We start from the raw sequence: 23,187 nt of genomic DNA, 5'->3' as shown, positions 1-23,187 counted from the left end.
GGGGAGGTTGTGTTTGGTGTGATGTTAGGGGAGGTTGTGTTTGGTGTGATGTTAGGGGAGGTTGTGTTTGGTGTGATGATAGGGGAGGTTGTGTTTGCTGTGATGTTAGGGGAGGTTGTGTTTGGTGTGATGTTAGGGGAGGTTGTATTTGGTGTGATGTTAGGGGAGGTTGTGTTTGGTGTGATGTTAGGGGAGGTTGTGTTTGGTGTGATAGGGGAGGTTGTGTTTGGTGTGATGATAGGGGAGGTTGTGTTTGGTGTGATGTTAGGGGAGGTTGTGTTTGGTGTGATGTTAGGGGAGGTTGTGTTTGGTGTGATGTTAGGGGAGGTTGTGTTTGCTGTGATGTTAGGGGAGGTTGTGTTTGCTGTGATGATAGGGGAGGTTGTGTTTGGTGTGATGTTAGGGGAGGTTGTGTTTGGTGTGATGTTAGGGGAGGTTGTGTTTGGTGTGATGTTAGGGGAGGTTGTGTTTGGTGTGATGTTAGGGGAGGTTGTGTTTGGTGTGGTGTTAGGGGAGGTTGTGTTTGCTGTGATGATAGGGGAGGTTGTGTTTGGTGTGATGTTAGGGGAGGTTGTGTTTGGTGTGATGTTAGGGGAGGTTGTGTTTGGTGTGATGTTAGGGGAGGTTGTGTTTGGTGTGGTGTTAGGGGAGGTTGTATTTGGTGTGATGTTAGGGGAGGTTGTATTTGCTCTGATGTTAGGGGAGGTTGTGTTTGGTGTGATGATAGGGGAGGTTGTGTTTGGTGTGATGTTAGGGGAGGTTGTGTTTGCTCTGATGTTAGGGGAGGTTGTGTTTGGTGTGATGTTAGGGGAGGTTGTGTTTGGTGTGATGTTAGGGGAGGTTGTGTTTGGTGTGATGATAGGGGAGGTTGTATTTGGTGTGATGTTAGGGGAGGTTGTGTTTGGTGTGATGATAGGGGAGGTTGTATTTGGTGTGATGTTAGGGGAGGTTGTGTTTGGTGTGATGTTAGGGGAGGTTGTGTTTGGTGTGATGTTAGGGGAGGTTGTGTTTGGTGTGATGATAGGGGAGGTTGTATTTGGTGTGATGTTAGGGGAGGTTGTGTTTGGTGTGATGTTAGGGGAGGTTGTGTTTGGTGTGATGTTAGGGGAGGTTGTGTTTGGTGTGATGATAGGGGAGGTTGTATTTGGTGTGATGTTAGGGGAGGTTGTGTTTGCTCTGATGTTAGGGGAGGTTGTGTTTGGTGTGATGATCGGGGAGGTTGTGTTTGGTGTGATGTTAGGGGAGGTTGTGTTTGGTGTGATGATAGGGGAGGTTGTGTTTGGTGTGATGTTAGCGGAGGTTGTATTTGGTGTGATGTTAGAGGAGGTTGTGTTTGGTGTGATGTTAGGGAAGGTTGTGTTAGGTGTGATGATAGGGGAGGTTGTGTTTGCTGTGATGTTAGGGGAGGTTGTGTTTGGTGTGATGTTAGGGGAGGTTGTGTTTGGTGTGATGATCGGGGAGGTTGTATTTGGTGTGATGTTAGGGGAGGTTGTGTTTGGTGTGATGTTAGGGGAGGTTGTGTTTGGTGTGATGTTAGGGGAGGTTGTGTTTGGTGTGATGATAGGGGAGGTTGTGTTTGCTGTGATGTTAGGGGAGGTTGTGTTTGGTGTGATGTTAGGGGAGGTTGTATTTGGTGTGATGTTAGGGGAGGTTGTGTTTGCTCTGATGTTAGGGGAGGTTGTGTTTGGTGTGATGTTAGGGGAGGTTGTGTTTGGTGTGATGATAGGGGAGGTTGTATTTGGTGTGATGTTAGGGGAGGTTGTGTTTGGTGTGATGTTAGGGGAGGTTGTGTTTGGTGTGATGATCGGGGAGGTTGTATTTGGTGTGATGTTAGGGGAGGTTGTGTTTGGTGTGATGTTAGGGGAGGTTGTGTTTGGTGTGATGTTAGGGGAGGTTGTGTTTGGTGTGATGTTAGGGGAGGTTGTGTTTTGTGTGATGTTAGGGGAGGTTGTGTTTGGTGTGATGTTAGGGGAGGTTGTATTTGGTGTGATGTTAGGGGAGGTTGTGTTTGGTGTGATGATAGGGGAGGTTGTATTTGGTGTGATGTTAGGGGAGGTTGTGTTTTGTGTGATGTTAGGGGAGGTTGTGTTTGGTGTGATGATCGGGGAGGTTGTATTTGGTGTGATGATAGGGGAGGTTGTGTTTGGTGTGATGTTAGGGGAGGTTGTATTTGGTGTGATGATCGGGGAGGTTGTATTTGGTGTGATGATCGGGGAGGTTGTATTTGGTGTGATGTTAGGGGAGGTTGTGTTTGGTGTGATGTTAGGGGAGGTTGTGTTTGCTGTGATGTTAGGGGAGGTTGTGTTTGCTGTGATGTTAGGGGAGGTTTTGTTTGCTGTGATGTTAGGGGAGGTTGTGTTTGGGGTGATGTTAGGGGAGGTTGTGTTTGGGGTGATGTTAGGGGAGGTGTTTGCTCTGATGTTAGGGGAGGTTGTGTTTGGTGTGATGTTAGGGGAGGTTGTATTTGGTGTGATGTTAGGGGAGGTTGTGTTTGGCGTGATGATCGGGGAGGTTGTATTTGGTGTGATGATCGGGGAGGTTGTGTTTGGTGTGATGTTAGGGAAGGTTGTATTTGGTGTGATGTTAGGGGAGGTTGTGTTTGGTGTGATGTTAGGGGAGGTTGTGTTTGGCGTGATGATCGGGGAGGTTGTATTTGGTGTGATGATCGGGGAGGTTGTGTTTGGTGTGATGTTAGGGGAGGTTGTGTTTGGCGTGATGATCGGGGAGGTTGTATTTGGTGTGATGTTAGGGGAGGTTGTGTTTGGTGTGATGTTAGGGGAGGTTGTGTTTGGTGTGATGTTAGGGGAGGTTGTGTTTGGTGTGATGTTAGGGGAGGTTGTGTTTGGTGTGATGATAGGGGAGGTTGTGTTTGCTGTGATGTTAGGGGAGGTTGTGTTTGGTGTGATGTTAGGGGAGGTTGTATTTGGTGTGATGTTAGGGGAGGTTGTGTTTGGTGTGATGTTAGGGGAGGTTGTGTTTGGTGTGATGATAGGGGAGGTTGTGTTGGTGTGATGTTAGGGGAGGTTGTGTTTGGTGTGATGTTAGGGGAGGTTGTGTTTGGTGTGATGTTAGGGAAGGTTGTGTTTGGTGTGATGTTAGGGGAGGTTGTGTTTGCTGTGATGATAGGGGAGGTTGTGTTTGGTGTGATGTTAGGGGAGGTTGTGTTTGGTGTGATGTTAGGGGAGGTTGTGTTTGGTGTGATGATAGGGGAGGTTGTATTTGGTGTGATGTTAGGGGAGGTTGTGTTTGCTCTGATGTTAGGGGAGGTTGTGTTTGCTCTGATGTTAGGGGAGGTTGTGTTTGGTGTGATGATAGGGGAGGTTGTGTTTGGTGTGATGTTAGGGGAGGTTGTGTTTGGTGTGATGTTAGGGGAGGTTGTGTTTGGTGTGATGTTAGGGGAGGTTGTATTTGGTGTGATGTTAGGGGAGGTTGTGTTTGGTGTGATGTTAGGGGAGGTTGTGTTTGGTGTGATGTTAGGGGAGGTTGTGTTTGGTGTGATGATAGGGGAGGTTGTATTTGGTGTGATGTTAGGGGAGGTTGTGTTTGCTCTGATGTTAGGGGAGGTTGTGTTTGGTGTGATGTTAGGGGAGGTTGTATTTGGTGTGATGTTAGAGGAGGTTGTGTTTGGTGTGATGTTAGGGAAGGTTGTGTTAGGTGTGATGATAGGGGAGGTTGTGTTTGCTGTGATGTTAGGGGAGGTTGTGTTTGGTGTGATGTTAGGGGAGGTTGTGTTTGGTGTGATGATCGGGGAGGTTGTATTTGGTGTGATGTTAGGGGAGGTTGTGTTTGGTGTGATGTTAGGGGAGGTTGTGTTTGGTGTGATGATAGGGGAGGTTGTGTTTGGTGTGATGATAGGGGAGGTTGTATTTGGTGTGATGTTAGGGGAGGTTGTGTTTGCTCTGATGTTAGGGGAGGTTGTGTTTGGTGTGATGATAGGGGAGGTTGTGTTTGGTGTGATGTTAGGGGAGGTTGTGTTTGGTGTGATGTTAGGGGAGGTTGTGTTTGGTGTGATGATAGGGGAGGTTGTGTTTGGTGTGATGATAGGGGAGGTTGTATTTGGTGTGATGTTAGGGGAGGTTGTGTTTGCTCTGATGTTAGGGGAGGTTGTGTTTGGTGTGATGATAGGGGAGGTTGTGTTTGGTGTGATGTTAGGGGAGGTTGTGTTTGGTGTGATGTTAGGGGAGGTTGTGTTTGGTGTGATGATAGGGGAGGTTGTATTTGGTGTGATGTTAGGGGAGGTTGTGTTTGGTGTGATGTTAGGGGAGGTTGTGTTTGGTGTGATGTTAGGGGAGGTTGTGTTTGGTGTGATGATAGGGGAGGTTGTATTTGGTGTGATGTTAGGGGAGGTTGTGTTTGCTCTGATGTTAGGGGAGGTTGTGTTTGGTGTGATGATCGGGGAGGTTGTGTTTGGTGTGATGTTAGGGGAGGTTGTGTTTGGTGTGATGATAGGGGAGGTTGTGTTTGGTGTGATGTTAGCGGAGGTTGTATTTGGTGTGATGTTAGAGGAGGTTGTGTTTGGTGTGATGTTAGGGAAGGTTGTGTTAGGTGTGATGATAGGGGAGGTTGTGTTTGCTGTGATGTTAGGGGAGGTTGTGTTTGGTGTGATGTTAGGGGAGGTTGTGTTTGGTGTGATGATCGGGGAGGTTGTATTTGGTGTGATGTTAGGGGAGGTTGTGTTTGGTGTGATGTTAGGGGAGGTTGTGTTTGGTGTGATGTTAGGGGAGGTTGTGTTTGGTGTGATGATAGGGGAGGTTGTGTTTGCTGTGATGTTAGGGGAGGTTGTGTTTGGTGTGATGTTAGGGGAGGTTGTATTTGGTGTGATGTTAGGGGAGGTTGTGTTTGCTCTGATGTTAGGGGAGGTTGTGTTTGGTGTGATGTTAGGGGAGGTTGTGTTTGGTGTGATGATAGGGGAGGTTGTGTTTGGTGTGATGATAGGGGAGGTTGTATTTGGTGTGATGTTAGGGGAGGTTGTGTTTGGTGTGATGTTAGGGGAGGTTGTGTTTGGTGTGATGATCGGGGAGGTTGTATTTGGTGTGATGTTAGGGGAGGTTGTGTTTGGTGTGATGTTAGGGGAGGTTGTGTTTGGTGTGATGTTAGGGGAGGTTGTGTTTGGTGTGATGTTAGGGGAGGTTGTGTTTGGTGTGATGTTAGGGGAGGTTGTGTTTGGTGTGATGATAGGGGAGGTTGTATTTGGTGTGATGTTAGGGGAGGTTGTGTTTTGTGTGATGTTAGGGGAGGTTGTGTTTGGTGTGATGATCGGGGAGGTTGTATTTGGTGTGATGTTAGGGGAGGTTGTGTTTGGTGTGATGTTAGGGGAGGTTGTGTTTGGTGTGATGTTAGGGGAGGTTGTGTTTGCTGTGATGTTAGGGGAGGTTTTGTTTGCTGTGATGTTAGGGGAGGTTGTGTTTGGGGTGATGTTAGGGGAGGTTGTGTTTGGGGTGATGTTAGGGGAGGTGTTTGCTCTGATGTTAGGGGAGGTTGTGTTTGGTGTGATGTTAGGGGAGGTTGTGTTTGGTGTGATGATAGGGGAGGTTGTGTTTGGTGTGATGATAGGGGAGGTTGTGTTTGGGGTGGTGATAGGGGAGGTTGTGTTTGGTGTGGTGTTAGGGGAGGTTGTGTTTGGTGTGATGTTAGGGGAGGTTGTGTTTGGGGTGATGTTAGGGGAGGTTGTGTTTGGTGTGATGTTAGGGGAGGTTGTGTTTGGGGTGATGTTAGGGGAGGTTGTGTTTGGTGTGATGTTAGGGGAGGTTTTGTTTGGTGTGATGATAAGGGAGGTTTTGTTTGGTGTGATGTTAGGGGAGGTTGTGTTTGCTCTGATGTTAGGGGAGGTTGTGTTTGGTGTGATGATCGGGGAGGTTGTATTTGGTGTGATGTTAGGGGAGGTTGTGTTTGGTGTGATGATAGGGGAGGTTGTGTTTGGTGTGATGTTAGCGGAGGTTGTATTTGGTGTGATGTTAGAGGAGGTTGTGTTTGGTGTGATGTTAGGGGAGGTTGTGTTTGGTGTGATGTTAGGGGAGGTTGTGTTTGGTGTGATGTTAGGGGAGGTTGTGTTTGGTGTGATGTTAGGGGAGGTTGTGTTTGTTGTGGTGTTAGGGGAGGTTGTGTTTGGTGTGATGACAGGGGAGGTTGTATTTGGTGTGATGTTAGGGGAGGTTGTGTTTGGTGTGATGTTAGGGGAGGTTGTATTTGGTGTGATGTTAGGGGAGGTTGTGTTTGGTGTGATGTTAGGGGAGGTTGTGTTTGGTGTGATGTTAGGGGAGGTTGTGTTTGGTGTGATGTTAGGGGAGGTTGTGTTTGGTGTGATGATAGGGGAGGTTGTGTTTGGTGTGATGATAGGGGAGGTTGTGTTTGCTGTGATGTTAGGGGAGGTTGTGTTTGGTGTGATGTTAGGGGAGGTTGTGTCTGGTGTGATGTTAGGGGAGGTTGTGTTTGGTGTGATGTTAGGGGAGGTTGTGTTTGGTGTGATGTTAGGGGAGGTTGTGTTTGGTGTGATGATCGGGGAGGTTGTGTTTGGTGTGATGTTAGGGGAGGTTGTGTTTGGTGTGATGTTAGGGGAGGTTGTGTTTGGTGTGATGTTAGGGGAGGTTGTGTTTGTTGTGATGTTAGGGGAGGTTGTGTTTGGTGTGATGATAGGGGAGGTTGTATTTGGTGTGATGTTAGGGGAGGTTGTGTTTGGTGTGATGTTAGGGGAGGTTGTATTTGGTGTGATGTTAGGGGAGGTTGTGTTTGGTGTGATGTTAGGGGAGGTTGTGTTTGGTGTGATGTTAGGGGAGGTTGTGTTTGGTGTGATGATAGGGGAGGTTGTGTTTGCTGTGATGTTAGGGGAGGTTGTGTTTGGTGTGATGTTAGGGGAGGTTGTGTCTGGTGTGATGATAGGGGAGGTTGTGTTTGGGGTGGTGTTAGGGGAGGTTGTGTTTGGGGTGATGTTAGGGGAGGTTGTGTTTGGTGTGATGTTAGGGGAGGTTGTGTTTGGGGTGATGTTAGGGGAGGTTGTGTTTGCTCTGATGTTAGGGGAGGTTGTGTTTGGTGTGATGTTAGGGGAGGTTGTGTTTGGTGTGATGATAGGGGAGGTTGTATTTGGTGTGATGTTAGGGGAGGTTGTGTTTGGTGTGATGTTAGGGGAGGTTGTGTTTGGTGTGGTGATAGGGGAGGTTGTGTTTGGTGTGGTGATAGGGGAGGTTGTGTTTGGTGTGATGTTAGGGGAGGTTGTGTTTGGTGTGATGATCGGGGAGGTTGTATTTGGTGTGATGTTAGGGGAGGTTGTGTTTGGTGTGATGTTAGGGGAGGTTGTGTTTGGTGTGATGTTAGGGGAGGTTGTGTTTGGTGTGATGTTAGGGGAGGTTGTGTTTGGTGTGATGATAGGGGAGGTTGTATTTGATGTGATGTTAGGGGAGGTTGTGTTTGGTGTGATGTTAGGGGAGGTTGTGTTTGGTGTGATGATCGGGGAGGTTGTATTTGGTGTGATGTTAGGGGAGGTTGTGTTTGGTGTGATGTTAGGGGAGGTTGTGTTTGGTGTGATGTTAGGGGAGGTTGTGTTTGGTGTGATGTTAGGGGAGGTTGTGTTTGGTGTGATGTTAGGGGAGGTTGTGTTTGGTGTGATGATAGGGGAGGTTGTGTTTGCTGTGATGTTAGGGGAGGTTGTGTTTGCTGTGATGTTAGGGGAGGTTGTGTTTGGTGTGATGTTAGGGGAGGTTGTGTTTGGTGTGATGATAGGGGAGGTTGTGTTTGCTGTGATAGGGGAGGTTGTGTTTGGTGTGATGTTAGGGGAGGTTGTGTCTGGTGTGATGATAGGGGAGGTTGTGTTTGGGGTGGTGTTAGGGGAGGTTGTGTTTGGGGTGGTGTTAGGGGAGGTTGTGTTTGGGGTGATGTTAGGGGAGGTTGTGTTTGGTGTGATGTTAGGGGAGGTTGTGTTTGGGGTGATGTTAGGGGAGGTTGTGTTTGGTGTGATGTTAGGGGAGGTTTTGTTTGGTGTGATGATAAGGGAGGTTTTGTTTGGTGTGATGTTAGGGGAGGTTGTGTTTGCTCTGATGTTAGGGGAGGTTGTGTTTGGTGTGATGATCGGGGAGGTTGTATTTGGTGTGATGTTAGGGGAGGTTGTGTTTGGTGTGATGTTAGGGGAGGTTGTGTTTGGTGTGATGTTAGGGAAGGTTGTGTTTGGTGTGATGATAGGGGAGGTTGTGTTTGCTGTGATGTTAGGGGAGGTTGTGTTTGGTGTGATGTTAGGGGAGGTTGTATTTGGTGTGATGTTAGGGGAGGTTGTGTTTGGTGTGATGTTAGGGGAGGTTGTGTTTGGTGTGATGTTAGGGGAGGTTGTGTTTGGTGTGGTGATAGGGGAGGTTGTGTTTGCTGTGATGTTAGGGGAGGTTGTGTTTGGTGTGATAGGGGAGGTTGTGTTTGGTGTGATGTTAGGGGAGGTTGTATTTGGTGTGATGTTAGGGGAGGTTGTGTTTGCTCTGATGTTAGGGGAGGTTGTGTTTGGTGTGATGTTAGGGGAGGTTGTGTTTGGTGTGATGTTAGGGGAGGTTGTGTTTGGTGTGGTGATAGGGGAGGTTGTGTTTGGTGTGATGTTAGGGGAGGTTGTGTTTGGTGTGATGTTAGGGGAGGTTGTGTCTGGTGTGATGATAGGGGAGGTTGTGTTTGGGGTGGTGATAGGGGAGGTTGTGTTTGGTGTGATAGGGGAGGTTGTGTTTGGTGTGATGTTAGGGGAGGTTGTGTTTGGGGTGATGTTAGGGGAGGTTGTGTTTGGTGTGATGTTCGGGGAGGTTGTGTTTGGGGTGATGTTAGGGGAGGTTGTGTTTGGTGTGATGTTAGGGGAGGTTTTGTTTGGTGTGATGATAAGGGAGGTTTTGTTTGGTGTGATGTTAGGGGAGGTTGTGTTTGCTCTGATGTTAGGGGAGGTTGTGTTTGGTGTGATGATCGGGGAGGTTGTATTTGGTGTGATGTTAGGGGAGGTTGTGTTTGGTGTGATGTTAGGGGAGGTTGTATTTGGTGTGATGATAGGGGAGGTTGTGTTTGCTCTGATGTTAGGGGAGGTTGTGTCTGGTGTGATGATAGGGGAGGTTGTGTTTGGTGTGATGATAGGGGAGGTTGTGTTTGGTGTGATGTTAGGGGAGGTTGTATTTGGTGTGATGATAGGGGAGGTTGTGTTTGGTGTGATGTTAGGGGAGGTTGTATTTGGTGTGATGTTAGGGGAGGTTGTGTTTGGTGTGATGATCGGGGAGGTTGTATTTGGTGTGATGTTAGGGGTGGTTTTGTTTGGTGTGATGTTAGGGGAGGTTGTGTTTGCTGTGATGTAAGGGGAGGTTTTGTTTGGTGTGATGTTAGGGGAGGTTGAGTTTGCTGTGATGTTAGGGGAGGTTGTGTTTGGTGTGGTGATAGGGGAGGTTGTGTTTGGTGTGATGTTAGGGGAGGTTGTGTTTGGTGTGATGATAGGGGAGGTTGTGTTTGGTGTGATGTTAGGGGGAGGTTGTATTTGGTGTGATGATAGGGGAGGTTGTGTTTGCTCTGATGTTAGGGGAGGTTGTGTCTGGTGTGATGATAGGGGAGGTTGTGTCTGGTGTGATGATAGGGGAGGTTGTGTTTGGTGTGATGATAGGGGAGGTTGTGTTTGGTGTGATGTTAGGGGAGGTTGTATTTGGTGTGATGATAGGGGAGGTTGTGTTTGCTGTGATGTAAGGGGAGGTTTTGTTTGGTGTGATGTTAGGGGAGGTTGAGTTTGCTGTGATGTTAGGGGAGGTTGTGTTTGGTGTGGTGATAGGGGAGGTTGTGTTTGGTGTGATGTTAGGGGAGGTTGTGTTTGGTGTGATGTTAGGGGAGGTTGTGTTTGGTGTGATGTTAGGGGAGGTTGTGTTTGGTGTGATGTTAGGGGAGGTTGTGTCTGGTGTGATGATAGGGGAGGTTGTGTTTGGGGTGGTGATAGGGGAGGTTGTGTTTGGTGTGATAGGGGAGGTTGTGTTTGGTGTGATGTTAGGGGAGGTTGTGTTTGGGGTGATGTTAGGGGAGGTTGTGTTTGGTGTGATGTTCGGGGAGGTTGTGTTTGGGGTGATGTTAGGGGAGGTTGTGTTTGGTGTGATGTTAGGGGAGGTTTTGTTTGGTGTGATGATAAGGGAGGTTTTGTTTGGTGTGATGTTAGGGGAGGTTGTGTTTGCTCTGATGTTAGGGGAGGTTGTGTTTGGTGTGATGATCGGGGAGGTTGTATTTGGTGTGATGTTAGGGGAGGTTGTGTTTGGTGTGATGATAGGGGAGGTTGTGTTTGGTGTGATGTTAGGGGAGGTTGTATTTGGTGTGATGTTAGAGGAGGTTGTGTTTGGTGTGATGTTAGGGGAGGTTGTGTTTGGTGTGATGTTAGGGGAGGTTGTGTTTGGTGTGATGTTAGGGGAGGTTGTATTTGGTGTGATGTTAGGGGAGGTTGTGTTTGGTGTGATGTTCGGGGAGGTTGTGTTTGGTGTGATGTTAGGGAAGGTTGTGTTTGGTGTGATGATAGGGGAGGTTGTGTTTGCTGTGATGTTAGGGGAGGTTGTGTTTGGTGTGATGTTAGGGAAGGTTGTGTTTGGTGTGATGATAGGGGAGGTTGTATTTGGTGTGATGTTAGGGGAGGTTGTGTTTTGTGTGATGTTAGGGGAGGTTGTGTTTGGTGTGATGATCGGGGAGGTTGTATTTGGTGTGATGATCGGGGAGGTTGTATTTGGTGTGATGATCGGGGAGGTTGTATTTGGTGTGATGTTAGGGGAGGTTGTGTTTGGTGTGATGTTAGGGGAGGTTGTGTTTGCTGTGATGTTAGGGGAGGTTGTGTTTGCTGTGATGTTAGGGGAGGTTTTGTTTGCTGTGATGTTAGGGGAGGTTGTGTTTGGGGTGATGTTAGGGGAGGTTGTGTTTGGGGTGATGTTAGGGGAGGTGTTTGCTCTGATGTTAGGGGAGGTTGTGTTTGGTGTGATGTTAGGGGAGGTTGTATTTGGTGTGATGTTAGGGGAGGTTGTGTTTGGCGTGATGATCGGGGAGGTTGTATTTGGTGTGATGATCGGGGAGGTTGTGTTTGGTGTGATGTTAGGGAAGGTTGTATTTGGTGTGATGTTAGGGGAGGTTGTGTTTGGTGTGATGTTAGGGGAGGTTGTGTTTGGCGTGATGATCGGGGAGGTTGTATTTGGTGTGATGATCGGGGAGGTTGTGTTTGGTGTGATGTTAGGGGAGGTTGTGTTTGGCGTGATGATCGGGGAGGTTGTATTTGGTGTGATGTTAGGGGAGGTTGTGTTTGGTGTGATGTTAGGGGAGGTTGTGTTTGGTGTGATGTTAGGGGAGGTTGTGTTTGGTGTGATGTTAGGGGAGGTTGTGTTTGGTGTGATGATAGGGGAGGTTGTGTTTGCTGTGATGTTAGGGGAGGTTGTGTTTGGTGTGATGTTAGGGGAGGTTGTATTTGGTGTGATGTTAGGGGAGGTTGTGTTTGGTGTGATGTTAGGGGAGGTTGTGTTTGGTGTGATGATAGGGGAGGTTGTGTTGGTGTGATGTTAGGGGAGGTTGTGTTTGGTGTGATGTTAGGGGAGGTTGTGTTTGGTGTGATGTTAGGGAAGGTTGTGTTTGGTGTGATGTTAGGGGAGGTTGTGTTTGCTGTGATGATAGGGGAGGTTGTGTTTGGTGTGATGTTAGGGGAGGTTGTGTTTGGTGTGATGTTAGGGGAGGTTGTGTTTGGTGTGATGATAGGGGAGGTTGTATTTGGTGTGATGTTAGGGGAGGTTGTGTTTGCTCTGATGTTAGGGGAGGTTGTGTTTGCTCTGATGTTAGGGGAGGTTGTGTTTGGTGTGATGATAGGGGAGGTTGTGTTTGGTGTGATGTTAGGGGAGGTTGTGTTTGGTGTGATGTTAGGGGAGGTTGTGTTTGGTGTGATGATAGGGGAGGTTGTATTTGGTGTGATGTTAGGGGAGGTTGTGTTTGGTGTGATGTTAGGGGAGGTTGTGTTTGGTGTGATGTTAGGGGAGGTTGTGTTTGGTGTGATGATAGGGGAGGTTGTATTTGGTGTGATGTTAGGGGAGGTTGTGTTTGCTCTGATGTTAGGGGAGGTTGTGTTTGGTGTGATGATCGGGGAGGTTGTGTTTGGTGTGATGTTAGGGGAGGTTGTGTTTGGTGTGATGATAGGGGAGGTTGTGTTTGGTGTGATGTTAGCGGAGGTTGTATTTGGTGTGATGTTAGAGGAGGTTGTGTTTGGTGTGATGTTAGGGAAGGTTGTGTTAGGTGTGATGATAGGGGAGGTTGTGTTTGCTGTGATGTTAGGGGAGGTTGTGTTTGGTGTGATGTTAGGGGAGGTTGTGTTTGGTGTGATGATCGGGGAGGTTGTATTTGGTGTGATGTTAGGGGAGGTTGTGTTTGGTGTGATGTTAGGGGAGGTTGTGTTTGGTGTGATGATAGGGGAGGTTGTGTTTGGTGTGATGATAGGGGAGGTTGTATTTGGTGTGATGTTAGGGGAGGTTGTGTTTGCTCTGATGTTAGGGGAGGTTGTGTTTGGTGTGATGATAGGGGAGGTTGTGTTTGGTGTGATGTTAGGGGAGGTTGTGTTTGGTGTGATGTTAGGGGAGGTTGTGTTTGGTGTGATGATAGGGGAGGTTGTGTTTGGTGTGATGATAGGGGAGGTTGTATTTGGTGTGATGTTAGGGGAGGTTGTGTTTGCTCTGATGTTAGGGGAGGTTGTGTTTGGTGTGATGATAGGGGAGGTTGTGTTTGGTGTGATGTTAGGGGAGGTTGTGTTTGGTGTGATGTTAGGGGAGGTTGTGTTTGGTGTGATGATAGGGGAGGTTGTATTTGGTGTGATGTTAGGGGAGGTTGTGTTTGGTGTGATGTTAGGGGAGGTTGTGTTTGGTGTGATGTTAGGGGAGGTTGTGTTTGGTGTGATGATAGGGGAGGTTGTATTTGGTGTGATGTTAGGGGAGGTTGTGTTTGCTCTGATGTTAGGGGAGGTTGTGTTTGGTGTGATGATCGGGGAGGTTGTGTTTGGTGTGATGTTAGGGGAGGTTGTGTTTGGTGTGATGATAGGGGAGGTTGTGTTTGGTGTGATGTTAGCGGAGGTTGTATTTGGTGTGATGTTAGAGGAGGTTGTGTTTGGTGTGATGTTAGGGAAGGTTGTGTTAGGTGTGATGATAGGGGAGGTTGTGTTTGCTGTGATGTTAGGGGAGGTTGTGTTTGGTGTGATGTTAGGGGAGGTTGTGTTTGGTGTGATGATCGGGGAGGTTGTATTTGGTGTGATGTTAGGGGAGGTTGTGTTTGGTGTGATGTTAGGGGAGGTTGTGTTTGGTGTGATGTTAGGGGAGGTTGTGTTTGGTGTGATGATAGGGGAGGTTGTGTTTGCTGTGATGTTAGGGGAGGTTGTGTTTGGTGTGATGTTAGGGGAGGTTGTATTTGGTGTGATGTTAGGGGAGGTTGTGTTTGCTCTGATGTTAGGGGAGGTTGTGTTTGGTGTGATGTTAGGGGAGGTTGTGTTTGGTGTGATGATAGGGGAGGTTGTATTTGGTGTGATGTTAGGGGAGGTTGTGTTTGGTGTGATGTTAGGGGAGGTTGTGTTTGGTGTGATGATCGGGGAGGTTGTATTTGGTGTGATGTTAGGGGAGGTTGTGTTTGGTGTGATGTTAGGGGAGGTTGTGTTTGGTGTGATGTTAGGGGAGGTTGTGTTTGGTGTGATGTTAGGGGAGGTTGTGTTTGGTGTGATGTTAGGGGAGGTTGTGTTTGGTGTGATGATAGGGGAGGTTGTATTTGGTGTGATGTTAGGGGAGGTTGTGTTTTGTGTGATGTTAGGGGAGGTTGTGTTTGGTGTGATGATCGGGGAGGTTGTATTTGGTGTGATGTTAGGGGAGGTTGTGTTTGGTGTGATGTTAGGGGAGGTTGTGTTTGGTGTGATGTTAGGGGAGGTTGTGTTTGCTGTGATGTTAGGGGAGGTTTTGTTTGCTGTGATGTTAGGGGAGGTTGTGTTTGGGGTGATGTTAGGGGAGGTTGTGTTTGGGGTGATGTTAGGGGAGGTGTTTGCTCTGATGTTAGGGGAGGTTGTGTTTGGTGTGATGTTAGGGGAGGTTGTGTTTGGTGTGATGATAGGGGAGGTTGTGTTTGGTGTGATGATAGGGGAGGTTGTGTTTGGGGTGGTGATAGGGGAGGTTGTGTTTGGTGTGGTGTTAGGGGAGGTTGTGTTTGGTGTGATGTTAGGGGAGGTTGTGTTTGGGGTGATGTTAGGGGAGGTTGTGTTTGGTGTGATGTTAGGGGAGGTTGTGTTTGGGGTGATGTTAGGGGAGGTTGTGTTTGGTGTGATGTTAGGGGAGGTTTTGTTTGGTGTGATGATAAGGGAGGTTTTGTTTGGTGTGATGTTAGGGGAGGTTGTGTTTGCTCTGATGTTAGGGGAGGTTGTGTTTGGTGTGATGATCGGGGAGGTTGTATTTGGTGTGATGTTAGGGGAGGTTGTGTTTGGTGTGATGATAGGGGAGGTTGTGTTTGGTGTGATGTTAGCGGAGGTTGTATTTGGTGTGATGTTAGAGGAGGTTGTGTTTGGTGTGATGTTAGGGGAGGTTGTGTTTGGTGTGATGTTAGGGGAGGTTGTGTTTGGTGTGATGTTAGGGGAGGTTGTGTTTGGTGTGATGTTAGGGGAGGTTGTGTTTGTTGTGGTGTTAGGGGAGGTTGTGTTTGGTGTGATGACAGGGGAGGTTGTATTTGGTGTGATGTTAGGGGAGGTTGTGTTTGGTGTGATGTTAGGGGAGGTTGTATTTGGTGTGATGTTAGGGGAGGTTGTGTTTGGTGTGATGTTAGGGGAGGTTGTGTTTGGTGTGATGTTAGGGGAGGTTGTGTTTGGTGTGATGTTAGGGGAGGTTGTGTTTGGTGTGATGATAGGGGAGGTTGTGTTTGCTGTGATGTTAGGGGAGGTTGTGTTTGGTGTGATGTTAGGGGAGGTTGTGTCTGGTGTGATGTTAGGGGAGGTTGTATTTGGTGTGATGTTAGGGGAGGTTGTGTTTGGTGTGATGTTAGGGGAGGTTGTGTTTGGTGTGATGATCGGGGAGGTTGTGTTTGGTGTGATGTTAGGGGAGGTTGTGTTTGGTGTGATGTTAGGGGAGGTTGTGTTTGGTGTGATGTTAGGGGAGGTTGTGTTTGTTGTGATGTTAGGGGAGGTTGTGTTTGGTGTGATGATAGGGGAGGTTGTATTTGGTGTGATGTTAGGGGAGGTTGTGTTTGGTGTGATGTTAGGGGAGGTTGTATTTGGTGTGATGTTAGGGGAGGTTGTGTTTGGTGTGATGTTAGGGGAGGTTGTGTTTGGTGTGATGTTAGGGGAGGTTGTGTTTGGTGTGATGATAGGGGAGGTTGTGTTTGCTGTGATGTTAGGGGAGGTTGTGTTTGGTGTGATGTTAGGGGAGGTTGTGTCTGGTGTGATGATAGGGGAGGTTGTGTTTGGGGTGGTGTTAGGGGAGGTTGTGTTTGGGGTGATGTTAGGGGAGGTTGTGTTTGGTGTGATGTTAGGGGAGGTTGTGTTTGGGGTGATGTTAGGGGAGGTTGTGTTTGCTCTGATGTTAGGGGAGGTTGTGTTTGGTGTGATGTTAGGGGAGGTTGTGTTTGGTGTGATGATAGGGGAGGTTGTATTTGGTGTGATGTTAGGGGAGGTTGTGTTTGGTGTGATGTTAGGGGAGGTTGTGTTTGGTGTGGTGATAGGGGAGGTTGTGTTTGGTGTGGTGATAGGGGAGGTTGTGTTTGGTGTGATGTTAGGGGAGGTTGTGTTTGGTGTGATGATCGGGGAGGTTGTATTTGGTGTGATGTTAGGGGAGGTTGTGTTTGGTGTGATGTTAGGGGAGGTTGTGTTTGGTGTGATGTTAGGGGAGGTTGTGTTTGGTGTGATGTTAGGGGAGGTTGTGTTTGGTGTGATGATAGGGGAGGTTGTATTTGATGTGATGTTAGGGGAGGTTGTGTTTGGTGTGATGTTAGGGGAGGTTGTGTTTGGTGTGATGATCGGGGAGGTTGTATTTGGTGTGATGTTAGGGGAGGTTGTGTTTGGTGTGATGTTAGGGGAGGTTGTGTTTGGTGTGATGTTAGGGGAGGTTGTGTTTGGTGTGATGTTAGGGGAGGTTGTGTTTGGTGTGATGTTAGGGGAGGTTGTGTTTGGTGTGATGATAGGGGAGGTTGTGTTTGCTGTGATGTTAGGGGAGGTTGTGTTTGCTGTGATGTTAGGGGAGGTTGTGTTTGGTGTGATGTTAGGGGAGGTTGTGTTTGGTGTGATGATAGGGGAGGTTGTGTTTGCTGTGATAGGGGAGGTTGTGTTTGGTGTGATGTTAGGGGAGGTTGTGTCTGGTGTGATGATAGGGGAGGTTGTGTTTGGGGTGGTGTTAGGGGAGGTTGTGTTTGGGGTGGTGTTAGGGGAGGTTGTGTTTGGGGTGATGTTAGGGGAGGTTGTGTTTGGTGTGATGTTAGGGGAGGTTGTGTTTGGGGTGATAGGGGAGGTTGTGTTTGGTGTGATAGGGGAGGTTGTGTTTGGTGTGATGTTAGGGGAGGTTGTGTTTGGGGTGATGTTAGGGGAGGTTGTGTTTGGTGTGATGTTCGGGGAGGTTGTGTTTGGGGTGATGTTAGGGGAGGTTGTGTTTGGTGTGATGTTAGGGGAGGTTTTGTTTGGTGTGATGATAAGGGAGGTTTTGTTTGGTGTGATGTTAGGGGAGGTTGTGTTTGCTCTGATGTTAGGGGAGGTTGTGTTTGGTGTGATGATCGGGGAGGTTGTATTTGGTGTGATGTTAGGGGAGGTTGTGTTTGGTGTGATGTTAGGGGAGGTTGTATTTGGTGTGATGATAGGGGAGGTTGTGTTTGCTCTGATGTTAGGGGAGGTTGTGTCTGGTGTGATGATAGGGGAGGTTGTGTTTGGTGTGATGATAGGGGAGGTTGTGTTTGGTGTGATGTTAGGGGAGGTTGTATTTGGTGTGATGATAGGGGAGGTTGTGTTTGGTGTGATGTTAGGGGAGGTTGTATTTGGTGTGATGTTAGGGGAGGTTGTGTTTGGTGTGATGATCGGGGAGGTTGTATTTGGTGTGATGTTAGGGGTGGTTTTGTTTGGTGTGATGTTAGGGGAGGTTGTGTTTGCTGTGATGTAAGGGGAGGTTTTGTTTGGTGTGATGTTAGGGGAGGTTGAGTTTGCTGTGATGTTAGGGGAGGTTGTGTTTGGTGTGGTGATAGGGGAGGTTGTGTTTGGTGTGATGTTAGGGGAGGTTGTGTTTGGTGTGATGATAGGGGAGGTTGTGTTTGGTGTGATGTTAGGGGGAGGTTGTATTTGGTGTGATGATAGGGGAGGTTGTGTTTGCTCTGATGTTAGGGGAGGTTGTGTTTGGTGTGATGTTAGGGAAGGTTGTGTTTGGTGTGATGATAGGGGAGGTTGTGTTTGGTGTGATGATAGGGGAGGTTGTGTTTGGTGTGATGTTAGGGGAGGTTGTATTTGGTGTGATGATAGGGGAGGTTGTGTTTGCTGTGATGTAAGGGGAGGTTTTGTTTGGTGTGATGTTAGGGGAGGTTGAGTTTGCTGTGATGTTAGGGGAGGTTGTGTTTGGTGTGGTGATAGGGGAGGTTGTGTTTGGTGTGATGTTAGGGGAGGTTGTGTTTGGTGTGATGTTAGGGGAGGTTGTGTTTGGTGTGATGTTAGGGGAGGTTGTGTCTGGTGTGATGATAGGGGAGGTTGTGTTTGGGGTGGTGATAGGGGAGGTTGTGTTTGGTGTGATAGGGGAGGTTGTGTTTGGTGTGATGTTAGGGGAGGTTGTATTTGGTGTGATGTTAGGGGAGGTTGTGTTTGGTGTGATGTTAGGGGAGGTTGTGTTTGCTGTGATGTTAGGGGAGGTTGTGTTTGGTGTGATGATAGGGGAGGTTGTGTTTGGTGTGATGTTAGGGGAGGTTGTATTTGGTGTGATGTTAGGGGAGGTTGTGTTTGGTGTGATGATAGGGGAGGTTGTATTTGGTGTGATGTTAGGGGAGGTTGTGTTTGGTGTGATGATAGGGGAGGTTGTGTTTGGTGTGATGTTAGGGGAGGTTGTGTTTGGTGTGATGTTAGGGAAGGTTGTGTTTGGTGTGATGATAGGGGAGGTTGTATTTGGTGTGATGTTAGGGGAGGTTGTGTTTGGTGTGATGATAGGGGAGGTTGTGTTTGGTGTGATGATAGGGGAGGTTGTGTTTGGTGTGATGATAGGGGAGGTTGTGTTTGGTGTGATGTTAGGGGAGGTTGTGTTTGGTGTGATGTTAGGGGAGGTTGTGTTTGGTGTGATGTTAGGGGAGGTTGTGTTTGGTGTGATGATAGGGGAGGTTGTGTTTGCTCTGATGTTAGGGGAGGTTGAGTTTGCTGTGATAGGGGAGGTTGTGTCTGGTGTGATGTTAGGGGAGGTTGTATTTGGTGTGATGTTAGGGGAGGTTGTGTTTGGTGTGATGATAGGGGAGGTTGTGTTTGGTGTGATGTTAGGGGAGGTTGTATTTGGTGTGATGTTAGGGGAGGTTGTGTTTGGTGTGATGATAGGGGAGGTTGTGTTTGGTGTGATGATAGGGGAGGTTGTGTTTGGTGTGATGTTAGGGGAGGTTGTGTTTGGTGTGATGTTAGGGGAGGTTGTGTTTGGTGTGATGTTAGGGGAGGTTGTGTTTGGTGTGATGATCGGGGAGGTTGAGTTTGCTGTGATAGGGGAGGTTGTGTCTGGTGTGATGTTAGGGGAGGTTGTATTTGGTGTGATGTTAGGGGAGGTTGTGTTTGGTGTGATGATAGGGGAGGTTGTGTTTGGTGTGATGTTAGGGGAGGTTGTATTTGGTGTGATGTTAGGGGAGGTTGTGTTTGGTGTGATGATAGGGGAGGTTGTGTTAGGTGTGATGATAGGGGAGGTTGTGTTTGGTGTGATGTTAGGGGAGGTTGTATTTGGTGTGATGTTAGAGGAGGTTGTGTTTGGTGTGATGTTAGGGGAGGTTGTATTTGGTGTGATGTTAGGGGAGGTTGTGTTTGGTGTGATGATAGGGGAGGTTGTGTTTGGTGTGATGATAGGGGAGGTTGTGTTTGGTGTGATGATAGGGGAGGTTGTGTTTGGTGTGATGTTAGGGGAGGTTGTGTTTGGTGTGATGTTAGGGGAGGTTGTGTTTGGTGTGATGATAGGGGAGGTTGTGTTTGCTCTGATGTTAGGGGAGGTTGAGTTTGGTGTGATGATAGGGGAGGTTGTGTTTGGTGTGATGTTAGGGGAGGTTGTATTTGGTGTGATGTTAGGGGAGGTTGTGTTTGGTGTGATGTTAGGGGAGGTTGTGTTTGGTGTGATGTTAGGGGAGGTTGTGTTTGGTGTGATGATAGGGGAGGTTGTGTTTGCTCTGATGTTAGGGGAGGTTGAGTTTGCTGTGATAGTGGAGGTTGTGTCTGGTGTGATGTTAGGGGAGGTTGTGTTTGGGGTGGTGTTAGGGGAGGTTGTGTTTGGTGTGATGTAAGGGGAGGTTGTATTTGGTGTGATGTTAGGGGAGGTTGTGTCTGGTGTGATGATAGGGGAGGTTGTGTTTGGGGTGGTGTTCGGGGAGGTTGTGTTTGGTGTGATGTTAGGGGAGGTTTTGTTTGGTGTGATGTTAGGGGAGGTTGTGTCTGGTGTGATGTTAGGGGAGGTTGTGTTTGGTGTGATGTTAGGGGAGGTTTTGTTTGGTGTGATGTTAGGGGAGGTTGTATTTGGTGTGATGATAGGGGAGGTTGTGTTTGGTGTGATGTTAGGGGAGGTTGTGTTTGGTGTGATGTTAGGGGAGAATTGCACCCTGCATTAATCTGTCTGTATTTCTATCCTGTCTGAAGACTGATGCAGATGATGACCTTGTTGGCGATGCATGTGACAATAATCAAGACAGGTATGTTGCTCTATTCTAACCTCCACCCACTCACATGCGCCCATTGTGAAGGCGCATTCACTCTCACATTCACTCTGTCATGTCTGCCTGTAGGTACAGGTAGTTCCTATTGTGATCCTAAGCCATGCAGTATAGAATGGTCCCACTTTCAGTCTGTCTCATTGGACAATCGCAGCTGCTGAACATGTCCTCAGTACTCGTGGGTTAGAGTTCCTGCCTCTGATCATTACCAGAGACCCCTCCTGCAAAGTGCATGGGTCTGTGTGTCAAGTGAGTTTTGGATCAAGCTCAACAGTGATGCCCCTTGTGGTGGAATATCCTGCTGACAATCACTAACAAAAGCCAAGATCTTCAGTAAAGGAATGCAAATTACACACTTGCCCCTTCCCACCCACTGACTTACTTTTAAACCACGAGTTGCATACACCGATCAACGTTTCATTGCAAACATTCCTCCCACCTTTACAGTCCCTGTACATATCTGATGTGTTTTTGAGATTATTTAACAAACTAAGATCAGTTGCATATGGCAGCATCGATGGATGGGAGAACACTTTCAGATGAACCCCTTCTTCCAGTTTCTGGCCAAATGATGCTCCAATTGGTGTCTGGCCTTGTTCTTCCTGTTCCAAAATCCCAATTCTTGTACATTCCCCAGATTGCCACCACCACCACCCCCCCCCCCGACCCCCGCCCCCCTCCAGACCCCACTATTGTTGACCCGTTTTTTGTGTGTGTTAAGGTGACATGTTGATCCAAATTTGTGTGTCTTATGGTGAGATGTTGACCCTGTGTGTGTGTGTGTTCTGGTGAGATGTTGGCCCTGTGTGTGTGTGTTGTGGTGACATGTTGAGCCTGTTTCTGTGTGTTATGGTGAGATGTTGAGCCTGTTTGTGTGTGTGTTATGGTGAGATGTTGAGCCTGTTTGTGTGTGTGTTATGGTGAGATGTTGAGCCTGTTTGTGTGTGTTATGGTGAGATGTTGAGCCTGTTTGTGTGTGTTATGGTGAGATGTTGGCCCTGTGTGTGTGTGTTATGGTGAGATGTTGAGCCTGTTTGTGTGTGTTATGGTGAGATGTTGAGCCTGTTTGTGTGTGTGTTATGGTGAGATGTTGAGCCTGTTTGTGTGTGTGTTATGGTGAGATGTTGAGCCTGTTTGTGTGTGTTATGGTGAGATGTTGACCCTGTGTGAGTGTGTGTTATGGTGAGATGTTGGCCCTGTGTGTGTGTTATGGTGAGATGTTGACCCTGTGTGAGTGTGTTGTGGTGAGATGTTGAGTCTGTTTGCGTGTGTTATGGTGAGATGTTGCACCTGTGTATGTGTGTGTGTTTATGGTGAGATGTTGACCCTGTGTGAGTGTGTGTTTATGGTGAGATGTTGACCCTGTGTGAGTGTGTGTTATGGTGAGATGTTGGCCCTGTGTGTGTGTGTTGTGGTGAGATGTTAAGCCTGTTTGTGTGTGTGTTATGGTGAGATGTTGACCCTGTGTGAGTGTGTGTTATGGTGAGATGTTGGCCCTGTGTGTGTGTGTTGTGGTGAGATGTTAAGCCTGTTTGTGTGTGTGTTGTGGTGAGATGTTGAGCCTGTTTGTGTGTGTTGTGGTGAGATGTTGACCCTGTGTGAGTGTGTTGTGGTGAGATGTTGAGCCTGTTTGTGTGTGTTGTGGTGAGATGTTGAGTCTGTTTGTGTGTGTTATGGTGAGATGTTGCACCTGTGTATGTGTGTGTGTTTATGGTGAGATGTTGACCCTGTGTGAGTGTGTGTTATGGTGAGATGTTGGCCCTGTGTGTGTGTGTTATGGTGAGATGTTGACCCTGTGTGTGTGTTTATGGTGAGATGTTGAGCCTGTTTGTGTGTTTATGGTGAGATGTTGACCCTGTGTGTGTGTTTATGGTGAGATGTTGACCCTATTTGTGTGTAATTGTGAGATGTTGACCCTGTGTCTGTGTGTTATGGTGAGAAGTTGATCCCGTTTCTGTGTATGTTATGGTGAGATGTTGACCCTGTGTGTGTGTGTGTGTTTATGGTGAGATGTTGAGCCTGTTCGTGTGTGTAATGGTGAGATGTTGAGCCTGTTTGTGTGTGTTATGGTGAGATGTTGAGCCGGTTTGTGTGTGTTACGGTGAGATGTTGAGCCTGTTTGTGTGTGTATTGGTGAGATGTTGACCCTGTCTGTGTGTGTAATGGTGAGATGTTGAGTCTGTTTGTTGTTATGGTGAGATGTTGACCCTGCTTGTGTATTATGGTGAGATGTTGACCCTGTTTGTGTGTGTATTGGTGAGATGTTGAGCCTGTTTGTGTGTGTTTATGGTGAGATGTTGAGCCTCTTTGTGTGTGTAATGGTGAGAGGTTGAGCCTGTTTGTGTGTGTTATGGTGTGATGTTGACCCTGTGTGAGTGTGTTGTGGTGAGTTGTTGAGCCTGTTTGTGTGTGTTATGGTGAGATGTTGACCCTGTGTGAGTGTGTGTTATGGTGAGATCTTCACCCTGTGTGAGTGTGTGTTATGGTGAGATCTTCACCCTGTGTGAGTGTGTGTTATGGTGAGATGTTGAGCCTGTGTGAGTGTGTTGTGGTGAGATGTTGAGCCTGTTTGTGTGTGTTATGGTGAGATGTTGCACCTGTGTATGTGTGTGTGTTTATGGTGAGATGTTGACCCTGTGTGAGTGTGTGTTATGGTGAGATGTTGACCCTGTGTGAGTGTGTGTTATGGTGAGATGTTGACCCTGTGTGAGTATGTTATGGTGAGATGTTGACCCTGTGTGTGAGTGTGTAATGGTGAGATGTTGAGCCTGTTGGTGTGTGTAATGGTAAGATGTTGAGCCTATTTCTGTGTGTAATGGTGAGATGTTGACCCTGTTTGTGTGTGTTATGGTGAGATGTTGAGCTGTTTGTGTGTGTAATGGTGAGATGTTGAGCCTGTTTGTTGTTATGGTGAGATGTTGACCCTGTGTGAGTGTGTTGTGGTGAGTTGTTGAGCCTGTTTGTGTGTGTTATGGTGAGATGTTGACCCTGTGTGTGCGTGTTTATGGTGAGATGTTGACCCTGTTGTTGTTATGGTGAGATGTTGACCCTGTGTGAGTGTGTTGTGGTGAGATGTTGAGCCTGTTTCTGTGTGTTATGGTGAGATGTTGACCCTGTGTGTGTGTGTGTTATGGTGAGATGTTGACCCTGTGTGTGTGTGTGTTATGGTGAGATGTTGAGCTGTTTGTGTGTGTAATGGTGAGATGTTGAGCCTGTTTGTTGTTGTTATGGTGAGATGTTGACCCTGTGTGAGTGTGTTGTGGTGAGTTGTTGAGCCTGTTTGTGTGTGAGTTATGGTGAGATGTTGACCCTGTGTGTGTGTTATGGTGAGATGTTGAGCTGTTT

At 47.7% G+C, this 23,187-nt stretch overlaps 1 protein-coding gene across 3 annotated transcripts in view; it reads left to right on the top strand.

The window, feature by feature from the left end:
- thbs3a (thrombospondin 3a) overlaps positions 1-23,187 on the top strand; it is a 126,696-nt gene that overhangs the window by 74,175 nt on the left and 29,334 nt on the right. For all 3 annotated transcript variants that reach the window (XM_068022825.1, XM_068022826.1, XM_068022824.1), the window contains one exon: positions 19,769-19,821. In XM_068022825.1, coding sequence (XP_067878926.1) covers positions 19,769-19,821 — 53 coding nt within the window. The remainder of the gene's footprint in view (positions 1-19,768; positions 19,822-23,187) is intronic.

This window comes from Heterodontus francisci, chromosome 46 (assembly GCF_036365525.1).
Source record: "Heterodontus francisci isolate sHetFra1 chromosome 46, sHetFra1.hap1, whole genome shotgun sequence".
NCBI lineage: Eukaryota > Metazoa > Chordata > Chondrichthyes > Heterodontiformes > Heterodontidae > Heterodontus > Heterodontus francisci.
The sequence above is the reverse complement of the archived record's forward strand: the minus strand, read 5'-3'. Positions and strand labels throughout refer to the sequence as shown.